We start from the raw sequence: 27,463 nt of genomic DNA, 5'->3' as shown, positions 1-27,463 counted from the left end.
CCACATTACTAAAAGCAAAGAGCTTTTTAAAAAGAGTTGGCCTCTCTAAATTTGCCCTTGCAAACAACACCTCCTCTTCACAGCAACTCTCTCCCCACCCCTCATGTCTGCCTTCTTCCTCTGCTTTCCGTCTTGGGGGGCAAGATAAGAGGGATACCTTGAAGCACAAGAATGGAAGGCACTCTCCCACTCTCCTCCCTCCTCCCCACAACACAGCTGGAGGGGGGAGGGGAGGTCAGCAGGGTTCATAAAGGCCAGATGTTGAGAAAGAGAGTAGTGCCCACCCCACGCCCACTCACCCCATCCCGACCCTCACCCCCAGTAAAAACAAATTGAGACAGTTTTTAAAATGAACAAAATTTTTGTGGTTTTTCTCAAGAATCTGCTCTATGCAAACAATAACTTTTTACAAAGCATTTTCACAGAAAAGGAGACAAGTCCTTCCCCAGTATCGTATTTGGGAATTGTTCTTCCCTCACCCTGTTTTGGGGGAAAGGGGGACGTTATCCACTGGTGTGGACAGAAGGGTCACTGGGTCCCTATGTTGTTGGGCAGGTCCTCAATCCCCAGGTTCCCCTCACACTTAAACTTGGAATCTTCCTAACAGCTAACCTCCCCTGATTTCACCTGGGTGGAGAAAGCGACTCCACCCCTCCCTGACTCCAGGGGATCCTCCCAGCCAGAGGGCGAGGTCCAGCCCTAGCTCTCCCCTCCCCCCCAGAAAACAGAACCTCTGACCTCAAAACTAATCCCCTGGCCCTGCCCCCTTCGGATCCATCAGGTCCCTGACAACTCCATAAATGCCTGATGTGAAGCAGGGAAGCTGAAAGTACCTCAGCCCAGTTTCCATCCAAACCCAAACTTTACCCCTTCAAACTCCATTGGACCTTGTGGTTAGGCCAAGAGTCCTTTCATTTACCCCCTCCGCAAATAGGAGCTTGTCTGGTCTCTACCCTTTCAGAGGGCTGTTTGGGTGTCCAAAGAATGGACCCAGGCCTGCCCCCTACCTCCACCCCTTCCCATCCATAAATCGGTGATGAGGACCTCGAAAGGCAACTTGTTTGGTCTGATTTTATTGATTTCTTCCACCTTCCATTACTTTCCCTGGGAAAGTCTCTGGCTCCTTCCTCAGACAAAGTCTGCACTTTTGGAGGGGAGGAGGTCCCTCAGCCCTGCCCCTCCTACTGTGAGAAGTAAACTGGGGGAGGGAGTTGGTTTATCAAGATGTGTCCTCTTTCACCCATCAGACCTTATAAACTGAAAGCAAACAGGAAAATTTAAGAAGAAAACTCCAAAACTGGACAAAGGGAAAGGCTGGTGGCTGACACTGAAGATATCACCAGCTAGGGGTCACCTGACTTGGGGGGCCCTAAGAAGGAGGTGATCGTCTTCTCGTTCAAGCTGCCCCTTCCCTCTTGAAGGCTCCGTGGTGCTTGGAGTGCTGGGAAAGGCCTGAGGGGAGCAAAGGGTTAAAGGCCTAGATAGTGGGGGTGGGGGATGCCCCCAGGGAGCTGCCAATCACATCCCCGCCCCCACCGCAGCCCCCTCACCCCTAGGCTCGCCCACAGAAACAACCGGTTTGTCCATCACCCAAAATTCTCTCCCTTTTTTTTTTTTTCGTTGTCTTTGAGCGGTAGCCTCCTTTGCTCCCCCTGGGGTGAAGGCCCTGCCCCCAGAGATCCAAGATGGAAGAGGGGAGGGACTGGAATCTCTGTCATTAAGCCTTTTCCGTTAAGCCTTCTCCTGACTCCAGCCTTTAGTTCATCTCCAAAGGATGACAGAGAGGAGGTGTCACCCCAACCAGTTAGGTGCTTGAAGATCACTGTCATCTGAGGTCCCTCGGACCGCAGCCCATAAAACATAAAGGGATCAGGCAAATGTGAGAAATCAGCTCTAGCCACAAGCCCGCAGTTTGGCTGTGGCCTCAACATTTCCCTCTTGGCCTAAGAGGTCTCACGCTCAGAGTTCCTCCAAGTTGATACCCCAGAATTTGACACCGGGGGGCTCAGGGACAGCAGGACCCCCTATCTGCCACCTCCACAGCGGGTGAGCAGGCGGAGGCTTAGAGTCTCCCCGTAGGCGAAGTGAGGATGCCGGCCCTAAGTCTCCGTCCTCGCCCACCACAAGGGCCGGGGGGCAGGGGAAGCAGTCGAGGAGGCTGAAGGTGCTGGTGATGGGGAGCGTCGGTGCAGGGCGGCGAGGCTGCGCGCTGCGGTGGGGGGGCGCTGGCCGCCGGCGTTTCTTGGCGGCTCCCCGGGAGGGCCCTTTTGCTGGCGGCCGCTCCGGCCCCCGGCGCAAACTCGGAGTGTCGAGGGCGAAGCCCTTCGCATAACACCAAAGTTTCGACCTGCGGATCAGACGATCGAAATGTTCCTGGCGGAGATCGCCGGGCGCGGCCGGCGCTCCGCTGGCCGTCGAGGGGCTAGCGGCGGGTGCCTCGGGGGCGGCCTGCGGGGAGGTTCCATCGACTGCGGCCTTCTGGCCGGGCAGGGGCGGTTCTGTCGCGGCCCCGGGCCTCGCGGACTCGATGGAGAGGCCCGCAGGTGGCGATGGAGGTTGGGAATCGGGCTCCTGATGCGGGCTGGCGGCGGTGTGGCCAGGCTGGGAATCGAGACCCGGGGCTGGCCTAGGCGGAGCCGAAGCGGAGCTAGTCGGAGGTTCCCGAGGGCTCCAGGGCGCCGGGCAGCAGCCCGGAGGTCCGCGGGAGCAATCGCTGAAATGCGGGAAACTGCCTCCGCCCTCTTCCTCCTCGCCGCGGCCCGGGCACACCGCGGCGTCGGCATCCTGGGGGGCCTGGGAGCTCGGATCGCTGGACCGCCCGGCCTGTCCTGCGAGGTGCTTCAGGCCATCCGGGGCCCAGCCGCCGGTGCACAGGGTGCCGCGAGGGCCCAGTAGCACCGGGGCCCGCGGCGCCGGCTCCCCAGTCCCCAGGCCCAGAGAGGACGCCCGAGGTTTGGCAAGGGCGCAGAAGGCAAGGGCACGCAGGCACAGCGGAGAGAACTCCTGGGTCCCCCGACGAGGCTTCCGGGGTGTGGGGGAGCAGGGCGACCCTCGCGGGGACGCCGGCACTGCGAGGCGGGGAGCCGGGCACAGAGTCTCCATGGAACCGCCCGGGGGGGTGCCCACTGAGGGGGCGCTGGTCCCAGCAGCGGGATGCCCTGGCTGCCCGAAGAGCCCACCGACGAGGGGAACATCGCCCCCCCTCGACGGGGAGGCCTCTGCTCACGGGCGCCCCCGGCCCGCACCCCTGGGCGGCGGAGCTCTGGCTCCCTCCTCGATCTCGTCACGCGGCCCTCCCGGCAGCCGGACTCCTGGGTCCCTGAGAGTCCCGGCGCGGTCGGCCGCCCTTCCTGCCGCCGCGTTCCCTGTGCAGCCCCGGCAGAAGCCCCTCTCGAGCAGCCCGGAGCGCAGAGGCGGGGGAAACAAAGCGACCAGCGACCGCGGGAGGCGGGAAGGACCCCGGGCCCGGCACCCGGTGTCCGGGCCCAAGCGGTGGGGACGGAGCCTTCCGCCCGCTCGGCTTCTTTCTTCCCCGCTGGCTCCCGGAGACCGCGTTATAGAGAACTGCCCCCTCGCTGCCCCAATACCAGCGCCGGGGCCGCGAGCCCGCCGCTGATTGGGTAGCAAGCCTGTGACGTTGCCCGGACCCCACCCCTCCGGCGGCACCGCCCCCGTCCCCATTCGGCTCACAGATACACACACGTGGACCCGGCGCGGCGGCGGCTGGGAGCCAGCGAAGGAGGGAGCGTGCGCGGGTGGGATTGCCAGGGCGAAATGTGCCTCTGCACGTGGCTGGGTGGTGTCCCGACATTTAGTCTTCGCAAAGCAATTCATTTTTTTCCTTTAGCAGTCACGGTTTACGCATCTGTAAAATGGGAATGTACATATTTACCCTCTGTGGGCTATACGAATCAACAGATGAATCTCAAAAACAATGTTGACGGAAAAAATGAAATGCGGCGGTGGTGGTTTACAAGCTTTACACAGCTGAGATTCCTGCGGGCAGAGAATGTGTTCAACCTCTCGGTTCCAGTCCCCTAGAACAGTGCCTGGCATACAATGGGCTCCAAAAATCTTGAACAAGTAGTTAGGAATTGAGTAAGTGTGTGCCAAATGAACAAAGGAAAACACATTCGGGGAAAGGGGTATTTATACCGCGGAAGACGATAGACTTTCTCAGTACCTGTTTCCATTTTTCTAATGCGATTTCTAAACGGCCTCTCGACCAAAATCTGAGCAGCTGGCTCTGCAGCCCACCTCCATTCCCAAGACTGCCCTCTGAGTCCTGAGCTGCCAAAATGGGTTGAGGAGGCCAGAAGAAGGCACACATAGACCCTTACTCTTATTTCCTCCAAAAGAGTAAAGTGAAGAAAAAGTGACTCCCCAATAAAACCCCCTATAATGGAGAACCACCTCCCCACAGCATGGTCTATCCCCTTACCCTTCTTTAGTTTCTGTATACCTTGCTGTGATATGAAATTCTGAACGTATTTATTCTTTATTGTCAGTCTCTCCAATTAGTCTGGAAATGAGCTAAGAACTTTGTCTTAATCAGTACTGCATCCCCACTACCTAGAATAGTGCTCAGACATAATAGGTGCTCGATAAATATTTGTAAGTGAATTAATGAACCCCCAGAATATTTCTCTCTTGATAAAAATCAGGTTATTGAAATATAGCTACCTCCCATTCCCAGAAATATAAAGAGAGATCGTTATGATGGCTTTGAGTAAGGGTGCGGAAAGAATAAGGATGTGGAAAGAGCCTGGGGAGATGTCACAGGAAGAACTATCTCATTCTGGGACTGGGGTAAGAGAGGGTTTCTGTAAGGAGACAAATGATGTGGCTTGCATCCTAACCCTCCTGGTGGTGACAATGCAAGCATTTTTTTTCCTACCTATCATCAAATAACATTTGGGTAGAAAGGAATCAGGAAGGTTGACCTCCCACCTGCCAGAAGTAAAGGCCCCAAGATGTGACTAGAGTTTGACTAACTCGGGAGGTGCTCAAAATCCTTACTCCCCAGCATCTTCTACAGAAATCTCCAGGGCAGTTGTCATGAGGGGAGATCCTGGGGTGCTGCAGGTCTAGACTCCAGTGTTCCTAAGTGCTCCCAAAGCCCTGACCTCCTCCCCCACTTCTCCCTCATACAAACCGGAGGAAAGTTCTGGAAGGATGATGATCTTCACAGCTGTCTCTTCTGAGGGACTGTGCTGAGAACTCTTATCCCAAGAGACAGCAGTGCCGATTTATTTTGCTTGTGGGGCAGAGAGGCATCTGCTTCCATCCGACTATATTCCACCCTCCTGGCAGCTGAAATGCCTGGAAAGGGGGCTTGGGCCCCATCTGCAGGAACCTGGACTGAGAAACTCCTTTTACCCCCTAGAGTCTCAATCATTTTTGCCTTTCTGTCTAGCATGGTGTTGACACAAAGAGAGAACACTCAAGAAATATTTTGCTATGAATAAATGAATAAATCTTATATAACAATGAAGATCTATGGCAGAGCCTTCTCCCTACAAAAGATCTATGGCAGAGCCTTCTCACTACAAAAGTCACCAGTCCCCCAAATCTGAGTTTGGGGGCTTTGTGGGGGATAGTTACTATTGAGAGTCCTTTCCTAGAGGAGTAATTTCCTCCTCCACCTCCAATTTCCCTTCTTCCCCTACCTTCTATCTGGCTCCTTGAAATATAGCCCGGAGGGAGGTATGGAAGCACTTTGCAAACCGTAGGAGTTAGTCTAACTCTCCAGCTGAAAGGACCTGGAGTTATCAAGCATCCATTTTCAGAGGCTTGGTCTGGGGGTGTCTGTTATGCAATCCCAAGCAGGTCACCTAGACACTCTGAGTCTCAATGTCTCTATCAGTGAAGAGGGGACAATAGTAGCTACCTCACAACATTCTCAGGATGGGGAAAGCGGGCTGTCCCCGCTGTTGCAATTCCCACTGCCTACAGTAGAGGACACTCAACCCCGTCCTCAGCTTGTGGGATGAGAAGGCAACACCCTTCTCAGGAACCTCTCCTCTCCAAAAGAGAAAAGGCGACAAGCCTGGACGCTCGGTCCCATCTGACACCTCTGTAACAAGGCATAGGAAGGACTCCGAGGAACCTGGAAGCCAGTCCTTCTTCTTCCGTGACCCATCTAGGTCTCACCTAAAGGTCTATTCGAGGATTTGGGAGCAGGGGACCTATCTAGTTGCCCTTTCCCCAGAGGAAGTCACAGCAGAGAACTGGCCCCAGACATCTAGCCCATAATGTTCTAAGAACTTTGTTATTTAATCCCCATAACAATTTTATAAGATAGATACTATATTTCTAAATTTGTATATGCCATACATAACCCAATTTAAGTGTTCAATTCAATGATTTTTATTAAATTTACAGTTATATGACCATCACCACAATCCAATTTTAGCACATTTCCTAAGAGACCCCTTATCTCAACTTGCAGTAACTGTCCATTCCTACCCCCAGCCCCCAGTAACTAATTTACTTTCTGTTTCTCTAGAGCTGTCTTTTCTAGACATGTCATAGAGTGGAATTATACCATACGTGGTCTTTTGCCTCTGAGTTCTTTCAGAAAAGCGTAATGTTTCTGAGGTTCATCTGTGCTGTAGCATGTGTTAGTAGTGTGTCTCTTTTTGTTGCTGAGTAGTATCCCATAGTATGGACATACCACAGTTTGTTTATCCAATCACATTTAGGTTGTTTCCACTTTTCAGTTATTATAAATAATAAATGCTGTTATGAACATTGGCATACTAGTCTTTGTGTGGACATATGTTTTCATGTTAAGAGTAGAATTTCCAGGTCATACAGTAAATCTATGTTTAACTTTTGAAGAAACTGCCAAATTATTTTCTAAACTGGCTATACCATTATGCATTCCTATTAATAGCTGTGTTATAAATGAGGAAAGTGAGGGACAGAGACTTCAAGTGACTAGCTCAAGGTCACACTGCTGGCCAGTGTCAGAGCCAGGCAGCCAGGTCCCAAGTCTACCCCATGACAATGATCTAAGAGTCATAACCGAGAGTCTACCCCATGACAATGAATCTAAGAAGGAAGCCATTTCTTGCCCCACTACACTGTGGCCACCACCATTTTGCCCATCTCGCTTCTAGAATTCCCTAAGTCTGTTCCAGCCCAGAAGGGCTGCGTAACCCCCTAGCCATACCCACACTTGGCTCTACCCCTTCTGGAAATCTGCACCCAGGGTTAACAGCTTAAGTTATAAACTCAGATGGGTCTCTTCATATTCCAGACTCATCATCTTACCAGTTATGTGATTTTGGGGGCAAGTTATTTAACCAACGCCCAACTTCAACACTTATCAACTCATGGCCAATCTTGTTTTATTTATAACCCCACTCACTTCCTCCCCTATTCCCATTTTAAAAAAATCAACTTTACTGATATATGATTCACATACAATAAATGCACATTTTAAGTGTACAGTTCGAATAGTGTTCACAAATGAATACACCCATGTAACCACTACAATTAGGATATAGAACACAGTGCTCGCTTCAGCAGCACATATGCTAAAATTGGAAGGATACAGAGAAGATTAGCATGGCCCATGCACAAGGATGAAAAAATAATTTTAAAAAAACATATAGAACATAACCCATATTATCTTGAAACAAATCCCAGACATCATATAATTTCACTCCTAAATATTTTAATACATATTTCTACAAGATAAGGACTCTTTAAAAGCAAACATAACCCCAATGCTATCATCAAACCTAAAAAGAATTAAGTTATCCTTTAACATCATCAAATAGCCAAATATAATTTCTAATTATCTTATAATATTTTTCTTTGTAATTTGTTTAGTTTATTTGAATTGAGATCCAAAGAAGGATTTCAAGTGCTTGATATACCTCTTAACTCTCTTTTAATCCATACATTCCTTTATCTCTTTTTATTTTCTCCTTGCAACTTATTCGTTAAAGATAATAGACTTAACAGACTATCATTTAGATTTTCCAGTCTGGAATTTGCTGATTGCATCCCCAGGGTGTCATGTAATCAAGCAACATTTATTCAACAATATTTATTAAACATCTACTATGTACTGGATTGCCAAATTTAACACAAAATACAGAACATGTTTATACTAAAAAATGATTTATTGTTTCTCTGAAATTCAAATTTAACTGAACACCCTATATTTCATTTGGCATCCCTGTCTATGAGCCTATCTAGTGTTGGATCAGTGGTGAACGAGACAGACACCCACCCCCCAGAAGTTTGCATTCTAGTAAACTAGGGGAAACCAAGTAATATACAAGCAGTCAGTATTCTTCCTGAGGCTGTGAGGATTCAATGAGAAACCCATATGTTTAGCTCCTGGACCATAGAAGCACTGGATAAATGCAAGTGCTCTTTGCAGTAGCTTAGCCTTTTCTCCTCTCTTGCTTATTCCCTTTTCTCATCCCTGTTCCACAATCCCAGGAATTACTTCAGGCTTGCCCTCCCCCTGCTATACTTCTAGGACATGTCTATAGGAGTTCATTCATCTATTTATCCACAGTCACTGAGCACCCAGCTGATAGCAAGCCCCAGCCAGGGGAACTCAGAAAATGCAGTCTTGTGGGAGAGATGGACATTACATGCTAATTTGACAAGTAGCAATAGAGGGATGATCAAGGTCCGGGAGGATGACCTTGAGGAGGGAAGTCTTCAGAGAAGGTAACCTTCCACTTAGGTTCTAAATAGTGAACAACAGGAATAGACATAGGAGGCATGAGAGAAAAATTCCAGCTGATGAAACAGTATGGGCAAGGAATAAAGGCCAGGACCTGTCTTGCCGCTAACTACCAGCCATCAACAGCCATCCACTCCTGTAAAGTAGAGGAAGTGCCCTGGTGTTGGTCCTGTCGCATCTGCCCTCTCAGAGTCATCCCTTATCTCTCTTTCACGTCTCTCTCATTAAAAAGCCAAATCTTTCCTTGACCCCACGGGCTCTAGTTCCCATCCCTCTCTCTTTCCTTTCACAGCCAAACTTCCTGCAAGAGCTGTCTACACACTGTCTTCCTTTTCTCACTTCCCACTTACTCCTCAACCCACTTCCATCTGCTTCCACCTCCAGCTGCCACCGAAATAGCTCTTGTTGAGGTCCCAGTGGACTCCATCTCATCAAAACTGGCAGGCTCTTGTCAGCCCTCCCATCTTGACCTCTCAACAGCATCCCACATGATTGGCCACTTCCTCTTTCTAGGAACTTTCCAGTCCCACCTCCCCCTCCAGGCACCTTGCTTTTCTGGTGTCCTCTTGCCTCACTTGTCACCCTTTCTTGGTCTTCAGTACAAGCTCATTCTCCCCTCCTCAGCCCAAATGTTAGGGTTCCTCAAGGCTCAGTTTGGCTTCCTCGAACTGCCAGGAGAATTTCTCCCTTCTCTCTCTGGACTCTCTTCCATGCCCACTCCGCAAGTACCATCTAGCCAAAGTGGTGGGCAGCGTACATGACTCAGCCCACACCTCTCCTCTCAGCTCTGACAAAGACACCTCACTGCCCACCTCAGGCATTTCGAAAGCCCAGCAAACTCAACCTGTCCCAAACTATTGACGATCCACCTCTTCTGCCACATGTCCACTTCCAGGGAAACCTTTCTCAGTATATTTCTCCTCCATCTGTCCACTTCTACAGCCAGAAATCCAGGCATCATCCTGGTACCTCAACGGGCCACATCACCATTACACCGTATGTCTGTTTCTCCCTACCTCTACTCCAGCCCACCCCAGCAGAAACCCCACATCTTGCCATGCCCTCTACGTAGCCACCAGTTATCTTTCCAAGCCACAAACTGGATTGCGTTACTCCTTGTTCAAACCCTTTTAATGTCTTCCCACTGCTTTCAGGAGGAAGAGTGAAACTATTAATTTGGCTCACAGGTAGGGTTACCTGAGTCTGACAATCCTACCCACAGGTTCTCCTCACCTCCACCTCCCTGTGCTATCCTCCCTTCAGCTGCCCACCCTGCAGCTGAAGAGTCTAAAGCAAAAAGCTCCCTCTTCTCTTTCCCTTAACACACACTGTTCCTTCCTTCCACTGTGAACTTTCCCCCCACCTCCCTTCTCCTGTGCCTGGTCAACACCTGCTCCTATTCAGAGCTCCACTGAATCAATCCTGCCTCGGAGAAAACCTCTTCCCACCCCTCCAGACTGTGACCAGGTCGGCTTCCATCATTTAACCCCTCAAGACCTATGTACCTTCCTTCAAAGCATTTTCATCTACTTGTCACTATTCATATATTAGTGTGATTAATTGATTATTCACCTCTCCCTTACCACTCTCTATGATTCATGGAGACAAGGACCACATTAAGTTTTGCCATAGTCCAGTGACTAGTATATAGTTGGCATTCAAATCCATTTTAAAAAATATTTTTTATTAAGCACATTTCAAACTGAAAGAGAAGTAGAGAATAGTAAAATGATACCCTATATGCCCATTACCTAGATGGGTAATTATGTTAATAATTATTAACATTTTAGCATGTTTATCATTTTTATTAAAATATTGTCAAGTGATTTAGAGTTTTCATGACTGTTCACCCCTAAATACTTCAGGAAGTTTTCTTGCTACAAGATTATGATCACCCCTTACAGAACTAACAATAATTCTTTAAAATGATCTAATAACCAGCCCATATTCAAATTTCCCTAATTGTCCCCCGAAAGGCTTCTTTTGCAATTAGTTTGTTCCAACCAGATCCAAATAAGGTCTACATGTTGTGTTTGGTTATGTTTCTTAAGTCTCATTTAAATCTAGGATAACTTTTCCCCCCTATGCCATTGAGTAGTTGAATTGTTAAAACATTTTAAATAAATTACAGACATCATGTCCCACCTTCTAGATTTCTCTGATTGCTTCCTCCTTGTGTTGTTTATCCTGTGTTTCCTGTAAACTAGAAATTAGATCTACAGGCCTGATTAAATTCAGGTTGACGATACTGGCAAAAACACTCCACGGGTAATGACGCTTCCTCCCTATCACAAAAGTCAGGGCGTCCTCTATGCCTGAGCTCTTTGCCTTAGTGAAAGAAGGCTGATTGACAGGTCCCACTGGTGACAGCTGATTCCTTTATTGAGAAGTTTCTTCCTTTAGGACCAGCAAGTAATCTGTGGGACAATACTTTGAAATGACTGTTCTTTTTTTCTAGTCTCGAGGTGGCCTCTTCTGTGTGTCCCCAGTTGAAGGACTTCTATTCAGCTAGACTTTGGGTGATTCCCAATGATGGCTATTCTGTAGTTTCGCTGTAATTAATTCCGATGTGGTTGTGAGAGGAAGCAAGCACAGCATTTACCTATCTGTTATCTTGACCGGAAGCCCCCCAGAATGACTATGTTTTTAATAAATGGAGTAGGTCCATGTGGTTGAACAGTGGTGAAGGTAGTGGGCAGGAACCAGAACTCAAAGGGCCAAAGGCCTTGATTAAAAAATTCGGATTTTATCCTGTAGGATGGGAAATTACAGACCACTTTTAAGTAAAGGAAATCATGTGATCTGACTTGGCAAGAATGAGAGGTGGGGAAGCATGAAGGGAATATGGAAATAGCATTTCCTGAATGCTCAGCCTAACCCAGCTCTCTGCTAGATGTTTGGCACACTTGACCTAGGTGAAATTTTCACTGTGTTTAAAAAAAAAAATACTATTTTACAGATGAGGAAAATGGAGGCTCTGACTCATTCAGTCATTCACCCAAGGTTGCAGCAATAGTGAAGACCTAAGGAAAGCAGTGACCACAACATGGCCAGGTATTTGAGGTTAAGTCAACAGCACTTGTAAGCAACTGGCCATGGGGAGGAAGGAAAGCGGGAGCCCTGGCTGAAGCTGAGGCTTCCATACATCATGGGTGGGATGCAGGAGACAAGCAGGCCGGAGGGAAAGATAATGAGCTCAGGTTGAACAGATGTCTCCAAGTGGCTCTCTTGAGAAATGGTGTTTCTAACATGACAATGTCTATAATTTAACTTCTGACATGACTCCATAATTACCTTAAGTTATCCCTTATTGACATTTCATTCAAAGCAAGGACACTCTTCCATTCATTCTGATGAGGCTTGTTTTCTGTGAATGTTATAGGGTAAGTGTGAACCTGGAGCTGTGTGGTCTCTCTCTCTTGGTTCAAGAGGGCCAAAGACTGAAGTCAGGGGGTGGGTGGACTTGGGGGTATGGGCTTACACCAGGAGCTGCCTGAGGGTGGGGTCCTAGAACCTGCACAGTCAGTGCCCACTGGGAATGTGGTCCCCAGACTTGTTCCAGGAGCCATGTGGCAGCTATAGTGACAAGAAAGATAGGATACAAGAGGTCAGTTGGGAGGCAGCTGCCGAGGTCAGCTACAAGGATGCTTAGGGCTAAAAGAGGGCTGTGTGTAGGGGAAACAGAGAAACTTTTTGATTTAAGAGCTGTTGTAGATTTTATGAGACTTGGTGGCTGATTCAGAGGAATGAGGAGATAAAGAGTTGAGAAGGACCCTCAGGTTTTCGTCTCATGTAGGACCTACAAGAAGAGGGTGGGTCCAGGGATGGAGAGATGTCAAGTTCAGTTTGGGTCTCAGTTCAAGGAAGCCAAATCTAAGTGGCTGTGGTCTTAGGACACCTAGGAAAGGAGGTCTGGGACTGGAGAGCCGTCAGGATTAGTCATGGGCACACAGGTCATGGTCGAAACTACAGGCATGGATAAGCTCCTCCAGGGAAAGTCATGTGGATCCAGAAGACTCCCATAGGATGGACAGGGGGACAGGACCCCAGCAAAGGCAGCTGAGAAATGTGAGAGAGTGAGACATGCAGTGCAGTCATGGGGATCAAAAGCATGGAGAGGTTAAGTAGGACAATGACCAAATGACTGGCTGTAGTAATTCCGAATGAACCAGTCGGGGGTCTAGGAAACCGTCTCTGGCTTCTTAGCAAAAACAGAGAAATGGAAGGGATCACCTGGAGGTAGAGCCCAAGTAGCATAAACACAGCTGTCTCTCAGCAGGACGTGGCACAGGACATGGCACCCACTGGCACCATGAGCAAAGCCATCAGGAAGGACCCCACACACATCGCCTCTGCTCTGGTCATTTGCTCCTCAGATTGGGAAGGCTTGGCTCATATGCCCATATCTCAGTGCCCAGGGCACAGACAGGCTCAGAATTCCTTCCTTCAGTTCATTCAGTAAATATTTATTGAGCACCTGGTATGTGCCAGACATAGGTCTAGGCCCTTGAATAGAGCAACAAAATCCAGAAAGATTCTTGTCTTCCTGGCACTGACTATTAGAGGAGAAAGACTGATAATAAAAAACAGACATAAAGGGGTGGCTCCATAGTGTAGCGGTTAGCACGTCTGCTTTACACGCAGAAGATCCTGGGTTTGCGCCCCAGGTGGAGCCATGGACCATACCCCAGGTGCGCCAGGCCCCGGGTGCATGCCTCGAGCATGGAGGAGACAGCCTGCCTTCAGAGATCCAGTTCTTAAGGGGTTATGACAACATCCATAGGTCAAGGTTGGAAGTGGTGGGGTGGGGGGGAGGAGAATTAAAGAGGAGGGGAAAAAAAAAGACATAAATATGGGAATAATGTAGAGGTTAAGGTATAAGAAAGACTGGGAAGGGGAGGGAAGGACACAGCTTGTAATTTTAAATAGTGTGGTCAAGGAGAGCCTGAGAAGGCAGGAGCGTACCTGGTGTACAGGAAACAGCAGGGAAACTAGGGAGGCTACAGCACATGAGCGAGGGGAAGAGGTGAGGCCAGAGGGATTGCGGGAGCAGACTGGGTAGGCACTTGTAGGCCCTCGTAAGGACTTCCCTCTGAGTACTAAGAACATGGGAACTCTGGGAGGACGGTTTAATAGGATCGCTCTGGCCACTGTGTAGGGAATAGATGGCAGGGCAAGAATGGAGGCAGGGAGACGAGTTAGGAGGCTACCACAATAATCCAGGGGAGAGAATGATGATGGAGATGGTGGAAAGTCATTAGATTCTGCGTGTATTGTGAAGGTAGAGCCGGCAGGATTTGCTGACAGAGTGGATGTGAAAGAGGAATCAGAAATGATTTCAGATTTTGGGGCTGAATAACTAGAAAGCTGGAACTGCCATCGATTGAGATGCAGAAGGCTGTGGGTGAAGCTGGTGGCACGGGTGAAGGTAGGAAGGAAAGGGTCGATGGAGAGTTCTAGGTTAGATCACTCAAAGGGGCATTCCCCTGAAACAGGAATGGGTGACTGGATCACCACGACCTCCAAAAAACACCCATGACCGGTGACCTTTGGCAGAGCAATTTGAGCAACAGGGAGGAGAGGCCAGAGAGCAAACATGAGTCGAGCACACTGAGACAGTGCTTGGGGTCTCCTGAATGGGAGACTGAGGGACCAAGAGACAAGGTCAAGGAGGTGGTCTTTTGGATGGCGGTGGCCTGAGCCCATTTGGAGGCTGAGGGGAGAGGCAGGTGAGGGAGAGGCTGCAGATCAGGATAGAGAGACTCTACAAGAGGGTCCCAGCTGAGGCTCGGACTGGGAAAAAAGAGGTTTCAAGCTCAAAGCGCTGAGGGACAGAGAGCAGAGGGAAGGATTCCAGAGATGGTTCAACAGGAGAGGTGGTGAGGCTGATAGCGGGTGAGTGGAAGGAGTCAGGTGTGACCCCAGGATTTTGAATCCCTACTCCCGCCATCATCCTGCAGGCCTTCCATGTGAACCTGAGCCCAGGTTTCCCCATTTTCCCACCACTTTGGCCTCCAGGCCCCAAACTGCCCCTGCTATGACCAAAGTCTGCCGCACCGCAGAATCTTCAGTGCTCTGAGGACAGACTCATACCTGAGTCCAAATCCATGCAGTTGTTTTCTCCACTTCTGCCACAGGCCACAATTGGGGGACACTGCTCACTTGCTATTCCCCAGCCACATCTAACCCTTCTATCCCCCAGTCCTGAGTGGCTCCCTCTCCTGTTCTCCACCTGGGCCTCCAACGCAGCAAAGGTTTTGCTTCCTGTTACAGAAAGAAAATACAGTGTTGAGAGAATCCAAACCCAAAAGAGCACATATTGTAAGATTCCACCTTTATAAAGTTCAAGAACCAGCAAAGAGAATCTATTGTGATCTATAGTGATAAAAATCAGATCAGAATTGCCTGGGGCTAAGAAAATGCAATGTGATATGAAAGAACTTTCTGGGGAGATAGAAATGTTCTATGTCTTTATTAGGGTAGTGGTTACATGACTGTATGTTTGTCAGAAGTCATCACTTGTACACTTAAAACGTGTGCACTTTATTATGTGTAAATTATACCATAAAAAAAGTTGATTTAAAAAAGAGTGATGGATGCTAGCTAAACTTACTGCAGGAATTATTTCAGAATATAGACATATGTCAAATCATTATGTTTAACACCTTTAATGCAATGTTATATGTCAATTATATCTCAATAAAACTGGAAAAAATAGAACTAAAATTTTTTTTAAAAAAGAGAAAATACATGCTATCAAACAGAAAATTCCTACACACACATTCATTTGTCCCCATCCTTCACTTTCTCCCTTCTCTCTGGGGGAAGCAGAACAGCCTTCTCTGGTCCACTCAAGGCCTTGTGCTGGAGACTATCCCAGAAAACTGCAGGCCACACCTGCCTGATCTCACATCCTCCTCCCTTGCTGTCCTGTCTCCCTCTAGCTCACAGCCCAGCACCTAGAAAGGTTGTCTAAACTCAGACTATCTTCCTCCACCCTTATCCATCACGCTGGAGCAGTCACCCCTTTCTGAGACACCTGCCCTGTGGGCCACACCCTCCCTCCTTCCTCTTCCTTCTCTAGTTTCCATGACACCGCTTTTTTGGGAGTTCCCCCTTCATTCCTGGACACCCCTTCTCATGCCCCTTCCCTGGCTTCTCTCCCTCTGTCTGCTGTCTCTCAAATGTGGATGTTCCTTGGGCCTCTGGCCTTGGCCTTCTGCTCTCTGCACCTGCACAGCCTCTCAGTGTGATCTCACTCATGCCAAGGCTTCAGTTACCTTCTATTGCTGACAACAATCCAAGCACTTCTATATAAATTTTCAGAGTATCAATGACATGGCAAAGAGGCAGACTACTGCATAGTATCAATGATATGGCAAAGAGGCAGAGTACTGCATATACTTCAAAAGCATTCTACAATTTTTAAAGTGATATACATATCTACCCTCCTTCTGGACAGTCTACTGGACCTCAAATTCAGCAAGCCCCAACCTAAACTCATCAGTTCTCTCCCAATCCTGCTCCTCCTTGCTTCTTCAAGAGTCTAGTCATTTTAAGACAGAAACCTGGGAGTCACTCTCCCATTCAAGACCATTAACTGTCAATTACCCCTTCTCTCAATTTCTGCCCCTTCACATCCCTTCTCTCCATCCCCACCAACAAGCGCGCCAGTCCAGGTCCTCTTCCTCACTCCCAGAGACATCCAAACATTCATCCACTCATTCATTCAGCAAGTTTAACTGAGCATCTACTATGTGCCAGACACTGATTCAAGTGCTTGAGATACAGCAGTGAACACAAGACATAAAAATCACTGCCGTATGGAACTTAAATTCTAGCACTCGCAATAATTTCAGAAGTCGCTCCGTCTTCTGCCTTAACCCCTCTGCCAACTCTATTGCAGCCACAGTGAACTTAGCAACATGTGCATGTGCTCAGTATCTTCCACAGGACCTCATGATCCTGGGATCAAGTCTGGGCCACAGGAGAAGTGCCCTGATCCTTTCCCTCCCATCTGCTCTCATCTCCTCAGGCAGACTCTGGAGCTCTTTCTCCAGGGATCCCTCTGTACACGGTCCATCCCCCATTATAACACAGTATCACACTACATGGTGTAGTTTGCCCATCAGTCAGCCTTTTCTCTCTACCCTGAGCACCTTCAGGGCTGCAACCCGCTATGATCCATTTTGCATCACCAGTGCCTGGCTCATTATCTGGCACATAGTCGGGGTCAACAAATGGTGGTGAATTTAAAAACTGACAGTGAATTAGTGGTAGTGTCACAGATAGGGATAGGCTTGGGGAAAGGGAGATAGTGAGTTCTGAACTAGCCCCAGACCAGCCTCCTTTTTGATAAATTGGACTAACCCTGTGGTTAAAAGCAGGGTTCAAATCCTGCTTCTGTACCTACTGTCTGTGTGCTCTGAGCTTATTTTCTTCCCTATCAAATGGGAACAAGAATAGAACCCATGTCAGTGTTGCTGCAAAGAGCATGTTAACGCTTAGCACGGTGCCTGACATATTAGTTCTCATAAAAAATGAGCCGTTATCTTTACTATTGTCATCATCACCCTAGCACTGGTGTCCATCCTTGCCTCCCATCTCCCTACTGCTGTTCTCCACTATTTCCTCCCTTCTCACTTCCCAATCCATGCTTGACCCACTGCAGTTGCCCTCTACACCCACCAGTGCCTGGAACTTTCCAGGCTGAGATCACCAGGGACCTCTTTCTTGCAGAACACTTTCCTCCCTTGACCTTTCAATGCCATATGATCCTAGCATCACTTCCTCTGTAAATGTCCCTCTCCGATTTCCATGACGTGAACTGTCCTGTTTTTCAGGACAGCCTCTGGTTCCACCACTCTGGGTCTCTCTAGCCCAGACTCTCCGCTGATCCAGACCCAAACAATCGACTTTTTACTGGACATCACCAACCCGTGTGCCACAGACACCCGATGTCAGCATGTCCAAAGTGGTTCCTTCCCAGCTCCACCACCCCACTCTTACTCCTGGGTTCTACTGGTGAGTGGACGGATAAGCCATCCATTAAATCCCCCAAGTTTCCCTTCTGGGAGTCATCTCCTCGGTTTTGCCTTGACAAGCAGTCCCAATCCTGGTCTTAACATCCCACCTACTTAACATCCTCATACCCAGCCCTCCTCTCATCCCCTCTGCTTCTGCCAGAGTCAAACCCTCATCTCTCAGCTGGACCCTACCACTTGCTATTCAAGTGGAGCTTGCGGAAAAAGGTGAATCACAGACCCCCAACCCAGACCTACTGAATCAGAATCTGCATTTTTAACAAGTCCCCTAGGGGATCCACATGTACCTTAAAGGTTGAGAATTGCTGTTCTAACCTCCCCCTCAACCCTAACCAATCCCAAACTTTGCCCAAGGTCACACGGCTGGCTAGGGACAGGGCTGAGACTAGATTCTGGGTAGCTCTGGAAAAAGTTTGTGTAGATGGCTACTTCATCCCATGAAACTCTTCCCTGCCTACTCATCTTAACTTCCTAAAGGGAGTCCCTTTTGCCTTAACATGGGCAAAGAAACTACCTGGGCTCACAGCTCTTAAGGTGTCTGCTGGGACTTTGGCTGGTTGGAATTGCCAAAGCCCTGTAGATTGGAGGAAGGAATCTCATCATCCCCATTTTACAGATTGGAAACAAGGCAGTGAGACTCTGTCACACTGCTAGCTAATGGCAGAGGCAGGGTTTGGTGCTAAGTACTGTGCTCTTCTTGTACAAAGAGAAAAAATCCCACTCGTGCAGAGTCACTATTTACAATAATCATAACGACTGGGGAATCCCCACACTCCCACCAGTTCCTCATTAAATCGAGCTTCCATCCCTCCTGAACAGGACGTCTGACTTAGGAAAGAACCAGTACACCCACCCTCGCACCCCCACCACGAGTCATAACCTTTGATGGGGAAATTACCCTTCCACCCTTCCCCGTGCCGTTGCTCACATCAACCATGAATTTGGTACTACCGTCCACATTCTGAGGTGTGGAAACTTAGGGTCCCAGATAAGGCATTACTAACCCATGGTCAAAGCCAGTAAGTGACGAGGCTGAATCTCGAACCGAGGTCTTTCTGACTCTAGCGCTCTCTTTTTCTTCGTCCACGCCAGACTCTCTCACCAAGCAGGTAAAACACCTGAAGCCTCTTACTGGCTGGGTTACTTCGGGAAAGTAACATAACCTCTCTGGACATCCCCAAGGTCAGAAGCTTTGCTTTCGGGGAAGAAATCAGTATGCAAACGAGACGCAAGCGAAACGCAAACCCGCGGGCGCCGACGCCGGCGCAGTCCTTTCCCGGAGCCCGGGGCTTTCAAATGGGTGCGTCCCTGGTCCCTGGGACCTGCGAAACCAAGCGCCCGGCCAGCTAGCAGAAGCGAAACCTCAACACCCTCGAGCTTCCCCCACTCGCTTCTGAGAACCAGCGGGCCAGGCTTCGTTGAAGTGCGCCCCGCGGCAGCCGCCTCCGGCCCGGGAACCGCCCAGACCACAGCCCGCAGTCCCGGGCCAAGGGGTGCGGGGGCCGGCGCGGTCGGGCCCGAGCAGCAGCGCCACGCGCGCTTCCGCCCTGCTCGGCTCCGCAGCCGCCGCGGCGGCCCCACAATCCCCTTCTGGCTCCGGGGACGGGCGGGGCGGGGCGGGGCGGGGCGGGCCGAGTGAGCGGAAATAATTTTCTGTTTGGTCCTCTCTGCCCCAGTCCCTTAGCCGCGGGACGCGCGAGACGGGCGAGGAAGCCGGAGGCGGGAAGCGGGAGCGGGAACGTGCTGCCCTGGCATCCTTAGAGGAGTGGAGACGGGGCGAGCAAGGATTGAGAGCCTACTGTGTGTCTTAGCGTTTTACAAAAGGATTTTCGTTAAATCTCTCCTATAGCTCTGGCCAGAGAGAGTTAACGCCCCTTTTAAGAGAGACAAGCTGAGCCTCTGATAAGTGAAGACAGTCGCTGAAAACTGCACACCCAGGATCAGCGTGACACCCCAAATCAGCGCTAAGTTATGCCAAGGAGACCATGATAAACTTGAACCACTTGTTGGCCTAGTCCCGCTTTTGATCGTGTGTGTGTGTGTGTGTGTGTGTGTGTGTGGCGGGGGTGGGGAATAAGCACATAGTAGGTGATCAAAAAAATACTAGAAGATGGAGAATGAGTTTGACAGCTCAGCCCTGGGAATATTCACCGCGAATCCAGCTTAGCTCGCGGGCCACCGGGTTTCTCGGGTCCTTGGAAAGGAACTTTCTTAGTGGGCGAGTGCACATCCCCGTTCAACACAGGCATTCGTCCAACAAGTGGCGGAGGAGCTCCAGCCGAAGGACAGACAGAGTTAAAATCTCCGCTCTGCCTTTTTCCAGCTGTGACTTTGGGCAACTCATTTCCTCCACTGGAACCTCAGTTGCTCTATCTATAAAATGGGGATATTAACACCCATCCCAAAGGGTTGTGGGAGGATTAAACAAAACAATGTTTCTAAATACACTTGCTAAATGCCAAAGTATCGTAGCGCGTTCATCCCACAGGTTTCCGGCAGTGGACCCGCACCGGGTGAAGACCCAAGACAAAGACTTCTCGGTCCGAGTCACGAGGTCGCCCAGCCCTGGACGCAGGGACCATTGGGCCTTCGAGTAACCCTCGTCCCGCGAAACCCGAAACTGCGACCTCCTTGGCCGCAGTCATTCCGAAAGCAAATATTCAAATATTGCGAAACTGGCGCATGGCTAGGGCTGACATTTTTTGCGTTTTTCTTTAAGTTTTATTCTTGTCAGTAAAAGTAATTCGTTAGACATTCCTAAACAAGACTTCTAGTCTGTGTCGTGTTTAACTTTTCGTATGAGCGAAGTTCACAAAGCGGACTACGATACCCGCGCGTGGCAATCCTCGCAGGGATCCTAACCTTCGGAGCCGCCCCCGACAATCCCCTGGCTCTTGGCTCCCTCCTCAACACACGGAAGCGGCAGACAGGCCTTTCCCTGGCCCCGGTCGTTTAGATAGAGCCTCTTCATCCTGGCAGCCCTCCGAGATTCTCGAGTCCCTGCAGAAGCAAGGGGAGGTGGGGGCTACAGCCCAGAACTCAGCTTCTCAAACCTCCCCAAACTCCAGCCTTGCCGGGATTAAGGGAGTAAATCCCTGACGCCACGGACCAGGTCAAGGACAAGTTCTCCCCCGCCCTACTCCCCACTCTTGGGCGAGGATTCAACCCCCTTCCCGGATGAAAGGTACTAAATAGACGCAAAGGGAGGGGTGGCGACGGGCCCGGGCCCCTTGATGTTCCGGTTGAACAGGTGCTGGTGAAAAGGAGGCGGTCCCGGCGGAAGAGTCAGCCAGGGGGGCAGTGCGACGAAGAGGGGGCAGCCTCCTCCACCCTCAGTCCCCTGCGGGTCTTCTCCTTTCCTCTCCGTCTGCCCCTCCCCCGCAGGAAGCGTTCCCGGCCGCGAGGTCTTTGAAGTGTAGCTGATGCCCCCAAGGCTGCCTTTTCTCCTCCACCACCCCACCTCCTGCTGAGGGAGTGTGACCTTTAGTCCCTGCGGGCGTCCACCCCTTTTTAGGAAGTAACGGGGGGGAGGCGGGGGGCGGGTTTCGTACCCCTTGCCCACACTGGTCTTGGAGAATAAAGCCTTCGGGCTGACATCCCCACTTCTTTCCAGACCCAATTTCAGGGACTTTAATCCTTTGGATTGCTGTGTGTGTTTATGTTGTGTATTTGTGTGCGTGCCTAGAGGTCAAGTGTAACTTGTTTGTAAGCACTTCCGTAGTCGTGGGTCTCTAAATAGTGTAGGTCTCTAAGCTCGCCTGTGGACCTGGGGTTTGTGTCTCCCTGAGAGGTGCAGGTGGTGTGGCTGGATGTGGCTGGGAGTGAGTTTGTGTGTCTGGGCGCCTCGGTGTGCCTGTAAGTTATGAGTCTCTGTGCGTGCGTGTGTATGTATGTTGTGTGCGTCTGTGAGCTGGACCGGAAGCTCCCCGAGGGCAGGAATACCTGTTTTGTTCATTGCTCTATCCAGCAGCTGCACATAGTAAGCATTCAATAAATACTTGTTGAATAAACAAATGTCTGCGTATGAGTAACCACCCTCCAGAAGGGCCTCCGAGGAACAAGCCCACAAGCGGCCATCTAAAGAGCCCCCCGGACACCGAGGGCGAGAGACCCACGTTGCTCCTGCCCTTTCTAGTACCCTTTCCCCTACTCCCCACTTCCAAGTTTCCTGTCCAATAATAACACCCAAGACGAAGACCTGGGCGGAGGGGCTGGAGATTCGGAGACCCGGGGCCAAGACAGAAGGGTAGGCAGAGGGAGAGCTCGGGAGCGCCCACCGCGAACCACAGAAAGAAAAAGAGAGAAAATCAGCGCCGAGAACGAGCGAGGGAAAAGCTCCCTACCAAGCCAGGCTTTGTTCCCTGAACCTAAGACTTTACCCGGCGGCGGGCGGCCCGGGAGCGAGCAAGCGGAGGCGCGCGGCCATGGCTGCCGCGGCCGGGCAGGGGGGCCGGGGAGGCGGCGCGTGAGCGGGCGGCGCGGGGCGGGCGCCCGCGATGTGCCACTCGGCGCCTCCCCCGCCGGGCCCGGGCTGCGCGGCGGCCGGGCTACCCTGGTAGCTGGGCGCGCGGTGCTGAGGGAGCGAGTCCGGCGCGCGGGTCTCATTGTTGCGGGGGAGGGGGGGGCCGTCGGGGCATGAGGGCGAGAGCACGGCGGGGGGGGCGGCCAGACAGAGCGAGCGAGGAGGAGGAGGAGGAGGACGCCGAGGAGGAGGAAGGAGGAGGCAAAGAAAAGAAGCGGCGGCGGCGGCGGAGGAGGAGGAGGGAGCGAGGAGGTAGCGGTTCCCTGCTTCCTCCTCTGACCCCCGACCCGCCGGTTGGCTCCCCGCCCCAGCCCCGGAGGGAGCTCATGGGAGTATGAAGGAGATGGTAGGAGGCTGCTGCGTATGTTCGGACGAGAGGGGCTGGGCCGAGAACCCGCTGGTCTACTGTGATGGGCACGCGTGCAGCGTGGCTGTCCACCAAGGTACCGGGGGTGGCCCGCGGGGGGCGGCGGGACCGCGGGGGCGGCGCGCGCAGGGCGCCGGGGGGCCGCGCCCTCCGGAGACCTCTCTGGGCTTGGGCGCCCCTCCCCCACCCCACCTGAAGAAAAGGGAGGCGTTGGGGGTCTCCCCGCTTCCAGTCCTGGAGGACCGGGTCAGGCATTGTTTTCTTGCCTATTGTTCCAGTCCCGCGCCCCCCACCCCAAGTTGAGGGAGTTTGGGGACAGTCTAGGGGGCAATGAGTGTACTCTCCGCGCACCACACCGCCAGTGTCGGGGAATGTTTACCTTCGAGGCGTCCCCCTCCTGACCGGTTATTTTGGTCCGGGCTCCGGGAGGGAGAGGTCAAGGGGGAGTCATTCCCCCTCCCGCTTCCGGATACTGGGAGGAGCGGAATTGGGAAGGGAGGAGAAGGGTCCCAGGGGAGAGGGGACTCCTAAAATCCTCCGGGAAAGAGAACGGATAGAAGAGAGGTTGTACCGGGGGCCAGAATCGAGAAGAGGGAGGTTTGGAGTTTCCCCCAGCAGCACATGGTTCGGGAGTTAACTCCTTGAGGAATCTTGCTGAGGGCGCAGGCTGGCATCTCCCACCTGCTTGGCACAGCCAGCTGTGCCCACCCCCTTCCTGGGATAGCCCTTAATGCTGTCGCTGTAGGCTCTTCCCGCCACTCTGCTATAGGTTACCTGCAGTGCACCTGCCCTCAGCCTTGACCTTAGACCTGTACCTAGTATAGTTAGAAGCAGAAGATAAAGTCCCTGGACCCCCAGCTTCTCTGCCTCTTCGCTACTGTCCCTTTAAGAAATGCCCCCCCAATAACAACAAAAACGTGTTTGACTATTGTAAATGTTGTCCCTCTGGTTTTCTCCATTCCCGGTGATCTATGGCAGGAGCTGGGAAACAGGTCCAGAAAGGGCATGGGGGAGAATCTTCTAGAGTTTAAGGTCAAGGACTCAGACTTCCCACCTCTGTTTGGAGTTCTTGAAGGTTGGCTGTGTGCTGTTGGGCATTCTTTGTGGTCCTACTGGCTAATGAGTAACCCCCAGGCAGGGAAGCAGCCCCTCCTGCTGGAACTGGCTCTAGTCCTTTAGAGTCACACACCCCCACCCCCAGTTACTCTGGGAAAAGCCACTGCTGACAGATTTGCTCCTGTGACTCTCCTCCCCGACCCCCAGCTTGCTATGGCATCGTCCAGGTGCCAACAGGACCCTGGTTCTGCCGGAAATGTGAATCTCAGGAGCGAGCAGCCAGGGTGGTGAGTTTGAGGCTCCCCTCCCCCCTCCCACCCGTACACCTGAGCATTTCCCCTAGTTAAGCTAAGGCACTGTGAGGCTAGGGTGGGACTGTCTGTCACACAGAACTTCCTGTTTCATGCATACCTATCACCAACCCCATCTCTTCCTCAGCTCATCCCTCCCTCTGCCCCACCTCAGGCACAGGGCCTTTTACTTTTGTTTGCTTGTTTGAACTTTTTATTATGAAGTTTCCAACCTGTACAAAAGTAGAATACTGTAATGAACCTGATGTCCCCATCACCCATCTTCAACAATTACCAACTCATGGCCCATCTTGTTTCCTCTATTCCCCCACCCATTCCCCCATTGACAACTTATCATTTCCTCCTGGGGCCCTTTGAATGTTCTGGGGGTGGCCAGCTCAGCAGATCCCCCACCCCCCTTTGGAAAGGCCCCCTCAATCCCTGTGCCCCCTTGCATTGGCAGAGGTGTGAGCTGTGCCCACACAAAGACGGGGCATTGAAGAGGACTGACAATGGAGGTGAGGGGTCCCTGAGCTCCAGAGCTCATCTGTTGAGGTCAGCAAGGCCCCTGAGCAGGGTCTGGGAAGTTCAGGAGTGGGGTGGAGGGCTATTTCCCTTTCCTAGCTGGCACTGGAATTGATGGGAAGGCCATGGAGGAGGGGACTGTCTGCAGTGGGGCTGTGAGGGGTCAGGGTCTCAGGCTTGCCATCGCAGCTGAGGCCGGCCCCACACTGCCCCAGGTTGGGCCCATGTGGTGTGTGCCCTCTACATCCCTGAGGTGCAGTTTGCCAACGTGCTCACCATGGAGCCCATCGTGCTGCAGTATGTGCCTCATGATCGCTTCAACAAGGTCAGCGGCCCCTGCTGTGCCCATACTAGCCCCCTCCCTAGCTGGGTCCCTCCACCTTTCTCTTCGTCCAGTGTAATTTGTGTCCAGCCAACACTTTCAAGGAACTCAGGAAGAGAGTACTGACTGACAGACACATGCTCATGTTTTGGAATTCAAGTACTGCCAGAGGGTAGACCTTTAGCAAGAAGTTTGTTTGTTCATGCACTGAACACATTTTACTGAGTGCCTACTATGTGCCAAATCTGGGGCAAGGTACCACCAGGAACCTGGTGTTCAGTATTGATCAAGAGAGATGTGCTACCTTCTCCATGGAACTCACACTGTTGTGTGAGAAGGCTCTATTAATAAACAAGCAAATAAAGTACAGTTTACGGTGAGTACTGTGAAGAAAACGAGATATTGAGATAAAGAATACCTCATGGGGGGCTTCCTTTAAATAAAGTGGTCAAGGAAAGAGACATTTAGGCTAAGACCTGGGGATTGAGAAGGAGCCAGTCTTGAGCATAGGGTTTCAGGTTCCAGGCAGAAGGCCAGAGATGAGACTAGGCTCATCAGTGAGCAAGGTAAACATGGTCCCTGGCCTTTTAGGGCTCACCATCCAAGGACTGTGCTATTCGTTATGGTGGCCACTCACCACATATGGCTATGTAAATTAAGTATTATTTAAAATCCATTTCCTCAGCCACATTTCAAGGGCTCAGTAGCCCCTGTGGTTCATGGCTACTATATCAGACAGTGCAGTATAGAACATTTCCATCATCACAGAAAGTTCTATTGGATAGCACTGACCTAGGATCATGGAGAGAGAATGGAATTGAAGGGTCCCTTAGGTAGAAGGGAGGAGGAGACGATTGCTCTGTGTCCTGCAGACCTGTTACATCTGCGAGGAGCAGGGCCGGGAGAGCAAGGCAGCCTCGGGAGCCTGCATGACCTGTAACCGCCATGGATGTCGACAAGCTTTCCATGTCACCTGGTAAGACCCCTGCCTGCCTCCATACTTCCCCCTCTAGGGTTCTCTGGGATTCCAGGCTAGCTGTACCAACCCCCTCTGATGTTTGCCATGGATGACAGCCAAATGAGTTCATCCTAGCTGCTATCTGTGGCGATCATAGCAGTGCTTTCCTTGGATGGTCTTGGCTTTGCCCCAGCCAGGGTCGGAGAGGAGAAAAGGGAGGAGTCTGATCTGGTTTGTGGCCACACCCTTCTCAGTTTAGCCTCTCTTGGTTAGTGCCCAAATGGCAGGCTTGCTGTGTGAGGAAGAAGTGCTGGAGGTCGACAATGTCAAGTACTGCGGCTACTGCAAATACCACTTCAGCAAGATGGTGAGTCTCATCGGCTAGGGCATGAGTAGGTCAGTCAGCCATGGCTTAGAGGGCATGGGCTCTGGGCCAGGCTGGTGCCTGGTGCTGAGAGGACAGAGATGGAAGGAACCCAGGCTCTGCCATTGAGTAGCTCTTCACTGGATGAAGAATAAATTGAAGTACAGCCTGAGAAATGTGAATCAGAACTGAACCAAGCAGTCCATCTCAAGAAAGCAGAGCTCAGACCTTGTCTGTCAGAGTCTGAGAGGCTTTAAGAAAGGTAGCATAGAAGCTGATGGAAGGAGTAACAAGAAGAGCCAACATGTGTGGAGCATGGACGACCGTGCCCCCTCTGTACTAAGCCCTTTACCTTTGTTATTTTGTGCAATCTTCCCAAGAACCCTAAGAACTAGGTGTACTGTATTTTTTCATCTTACAGATAAATATAGTAAGGCCCACCGAGGTTATATAACTTATCTCACAGAGTATATAGGATTCAAAACACAATCTGATTTGAAAGCTCCTCAGGAGCCTGCCAAGCAAAGACAGAAAGAAAGGAATCCCAGGCAGAGGTACTGGCATGGGCCAAGTCCTGAGAGGAGGAAGAGAATTTTGCAAGCAGAGAACAGGGTGCTTGGTGGGGACAAGACAGGAGATGAGGCAGAAAAGCTCAAACTGGGCTAGAATTGGGCTCACTTCTGTCCAGGCTTCAGGGACCAAGGAGAGGATTGAGAAGGATATTGTCATGTTAGTGGAAAGAGCTGCATGTTCCAGAAGCTGTGGGGTATCCTGGAGAGGTAGGCTGTGGCCTGACTGGGAACTTAGCTTGGACCTCACTCCAGTGCCAAAGGCTCGTAAGGCTGCTTGTAAGTGGGAGGGTAACATGATTAGATTTGTTTTTTAGGAAGATTACTCGGGCAGGCGCTATGAAGCTGGATCCGAAGAGCTGAGGCTGGTGGCTGGTAGACAGCTGCGAGAAGCGGGGGATGGAGGGATGAAGCTGAACTCTAGAGCCATTTCTAGATAGACTTGCCCATGTGTGGGGGTGGCTGAGAGGGAGGGATTGAGGGTGGCATATAGGATGCAGGGTCCCGATGCTGAGTGGATGGGGCTTGAGCACCTTGGGGTGCTGCGAACAGGGGTGCAGCAGGCTTCTGTCCTGCTCTACCCCAGACAGTCCCAGTTTGTGCCTGGTGTAATTATTAATAGTTATCCCCTTTCACTTTCAACTGTGACCTGGTTTGGATCATAAATCATATGGTCACCTTGGTTTCAGGATTGGATGATGACTTAGGACAAGGTAGGGAACTTGGTTTG

At 51.0% G+C, this 27,463-nt stretch overlaps 2 protein-coding genes and 1 non-coding gene across 17 annotated transcripts in view; 2 read left to right on the top strand and 1 right to left on the bottom strand.

Annotated features, from left to right (window-relative positions):
* Positions 1-341: 341 nt before the first annotated feature.
* Positions 342-24,468, bottom strand: EPOP (elongin BC and polycomb repressive complex 2 associated protein). Of its 6 annotated transcripts, XM_039873661.1 has the most exons (3): positions 18,765-18,839; positions 14,810-14,980; positions 342-3,865 (listed from the first exon to the last, which is right to left on the bottom strand). In XM_039873661.1, the coding sequence occupies exon 3, from the start codon at positions 3,100-3,102 to the stop codon at positions 1,960-1,962; it is 1,143 nt and encodes a 380-aa protein (XP_039729595.1). In that variant the 5' UTR covers positions 3,103-3,865; positions 14,810-14,980; positions 18,765-18,839; the 3' UTR covers positions 342-1,959. The 6 variants fall into 6 exon arrangements, 3 of the variants coding, with proteins under 3 accessions (XP_039729595.1, XP_039729594.1, XP_039729596.1); XM_039873660.1 differs by lacking the exons at positions 14,810-14,980; positions 18,765-18,839 and adding an exon at positions 23,029-24,465; XM_039873662.1 differs by lacking the exon at positions 14,810-14,980 and having other exon boundaries at positions 18,765-18,899.
* On the top strand, positions 7,521-7,627 carry LOC120611333 (U6 spliceosomal RNA). The gene has a single exon (XR_005655129.1). It is a non-coding gene; the product is annotated as a U6 spliceosomal RNA (small nuclear RNA).
* Positions 22,564-27,463, top strand: part of MLLT6 (MLLT6, PHD finger containing) — a 21,620-nt gene continuing 16,720 nt past the window's right edge. For 7 of the 10 annotated variants that reach the window (XM_039873650.1, XM_039873651.1, XM_039873656.1 and 4 more), the window contains exons 1-6: positions 22,564-22,725; positions 23,913-23,992; positions 24,459-24,513; positions 24,736-24,845; positions 25,715-25,818; positions 26,074-26,167. In XM_039873650.1, the coding sequence (XP_039729584.1) occupies positions 22,617-22,725; positions 23,913-23,992; positions 24,459-24,513; positions 24,736-24,845; positions 25,715-25,818; positions 26,074-26,167 (552 nt within the window). In that variant the 5' untranslated portion in view covers positions 22,564-22,616. Of the gene's footprint in view, positions 22,726-23,912; positions 23,993-24,458; positions 24,514-24,735; positions 24,846-24,932; positions 25,219-25,714; positions 25,819-26,073; positions 26,168-27,463 lie in introns of those variants that run through there. The other 3 variants (XM_039873654.1, XM_039873658.1, XM_039873653.1) reach the window with 3 other exon arrangements.

The sequence above is a fragment of the Pteropus medius genome, unplaced genomic scaffold (genome assembly GCF_902729225.1).
Source record: "Pteropus medius unplaced genomic scaffold, Ma_sr-lr_union100, whole genome shotgun sequence".
In the NCBI taxonomy this organism is placed as follows: domain Eukaryota; kingdom Metazoa; phylum Chordata; class Mammalia; order Chiroptera; family Pteropodidae; genus Pteropus; species Pteropus medius.
The sequence above is the reverse complement of the archived record's forward strand: the minus strand, read 5'-3'. Positions and strand labels throughout refer to the sequence as shown.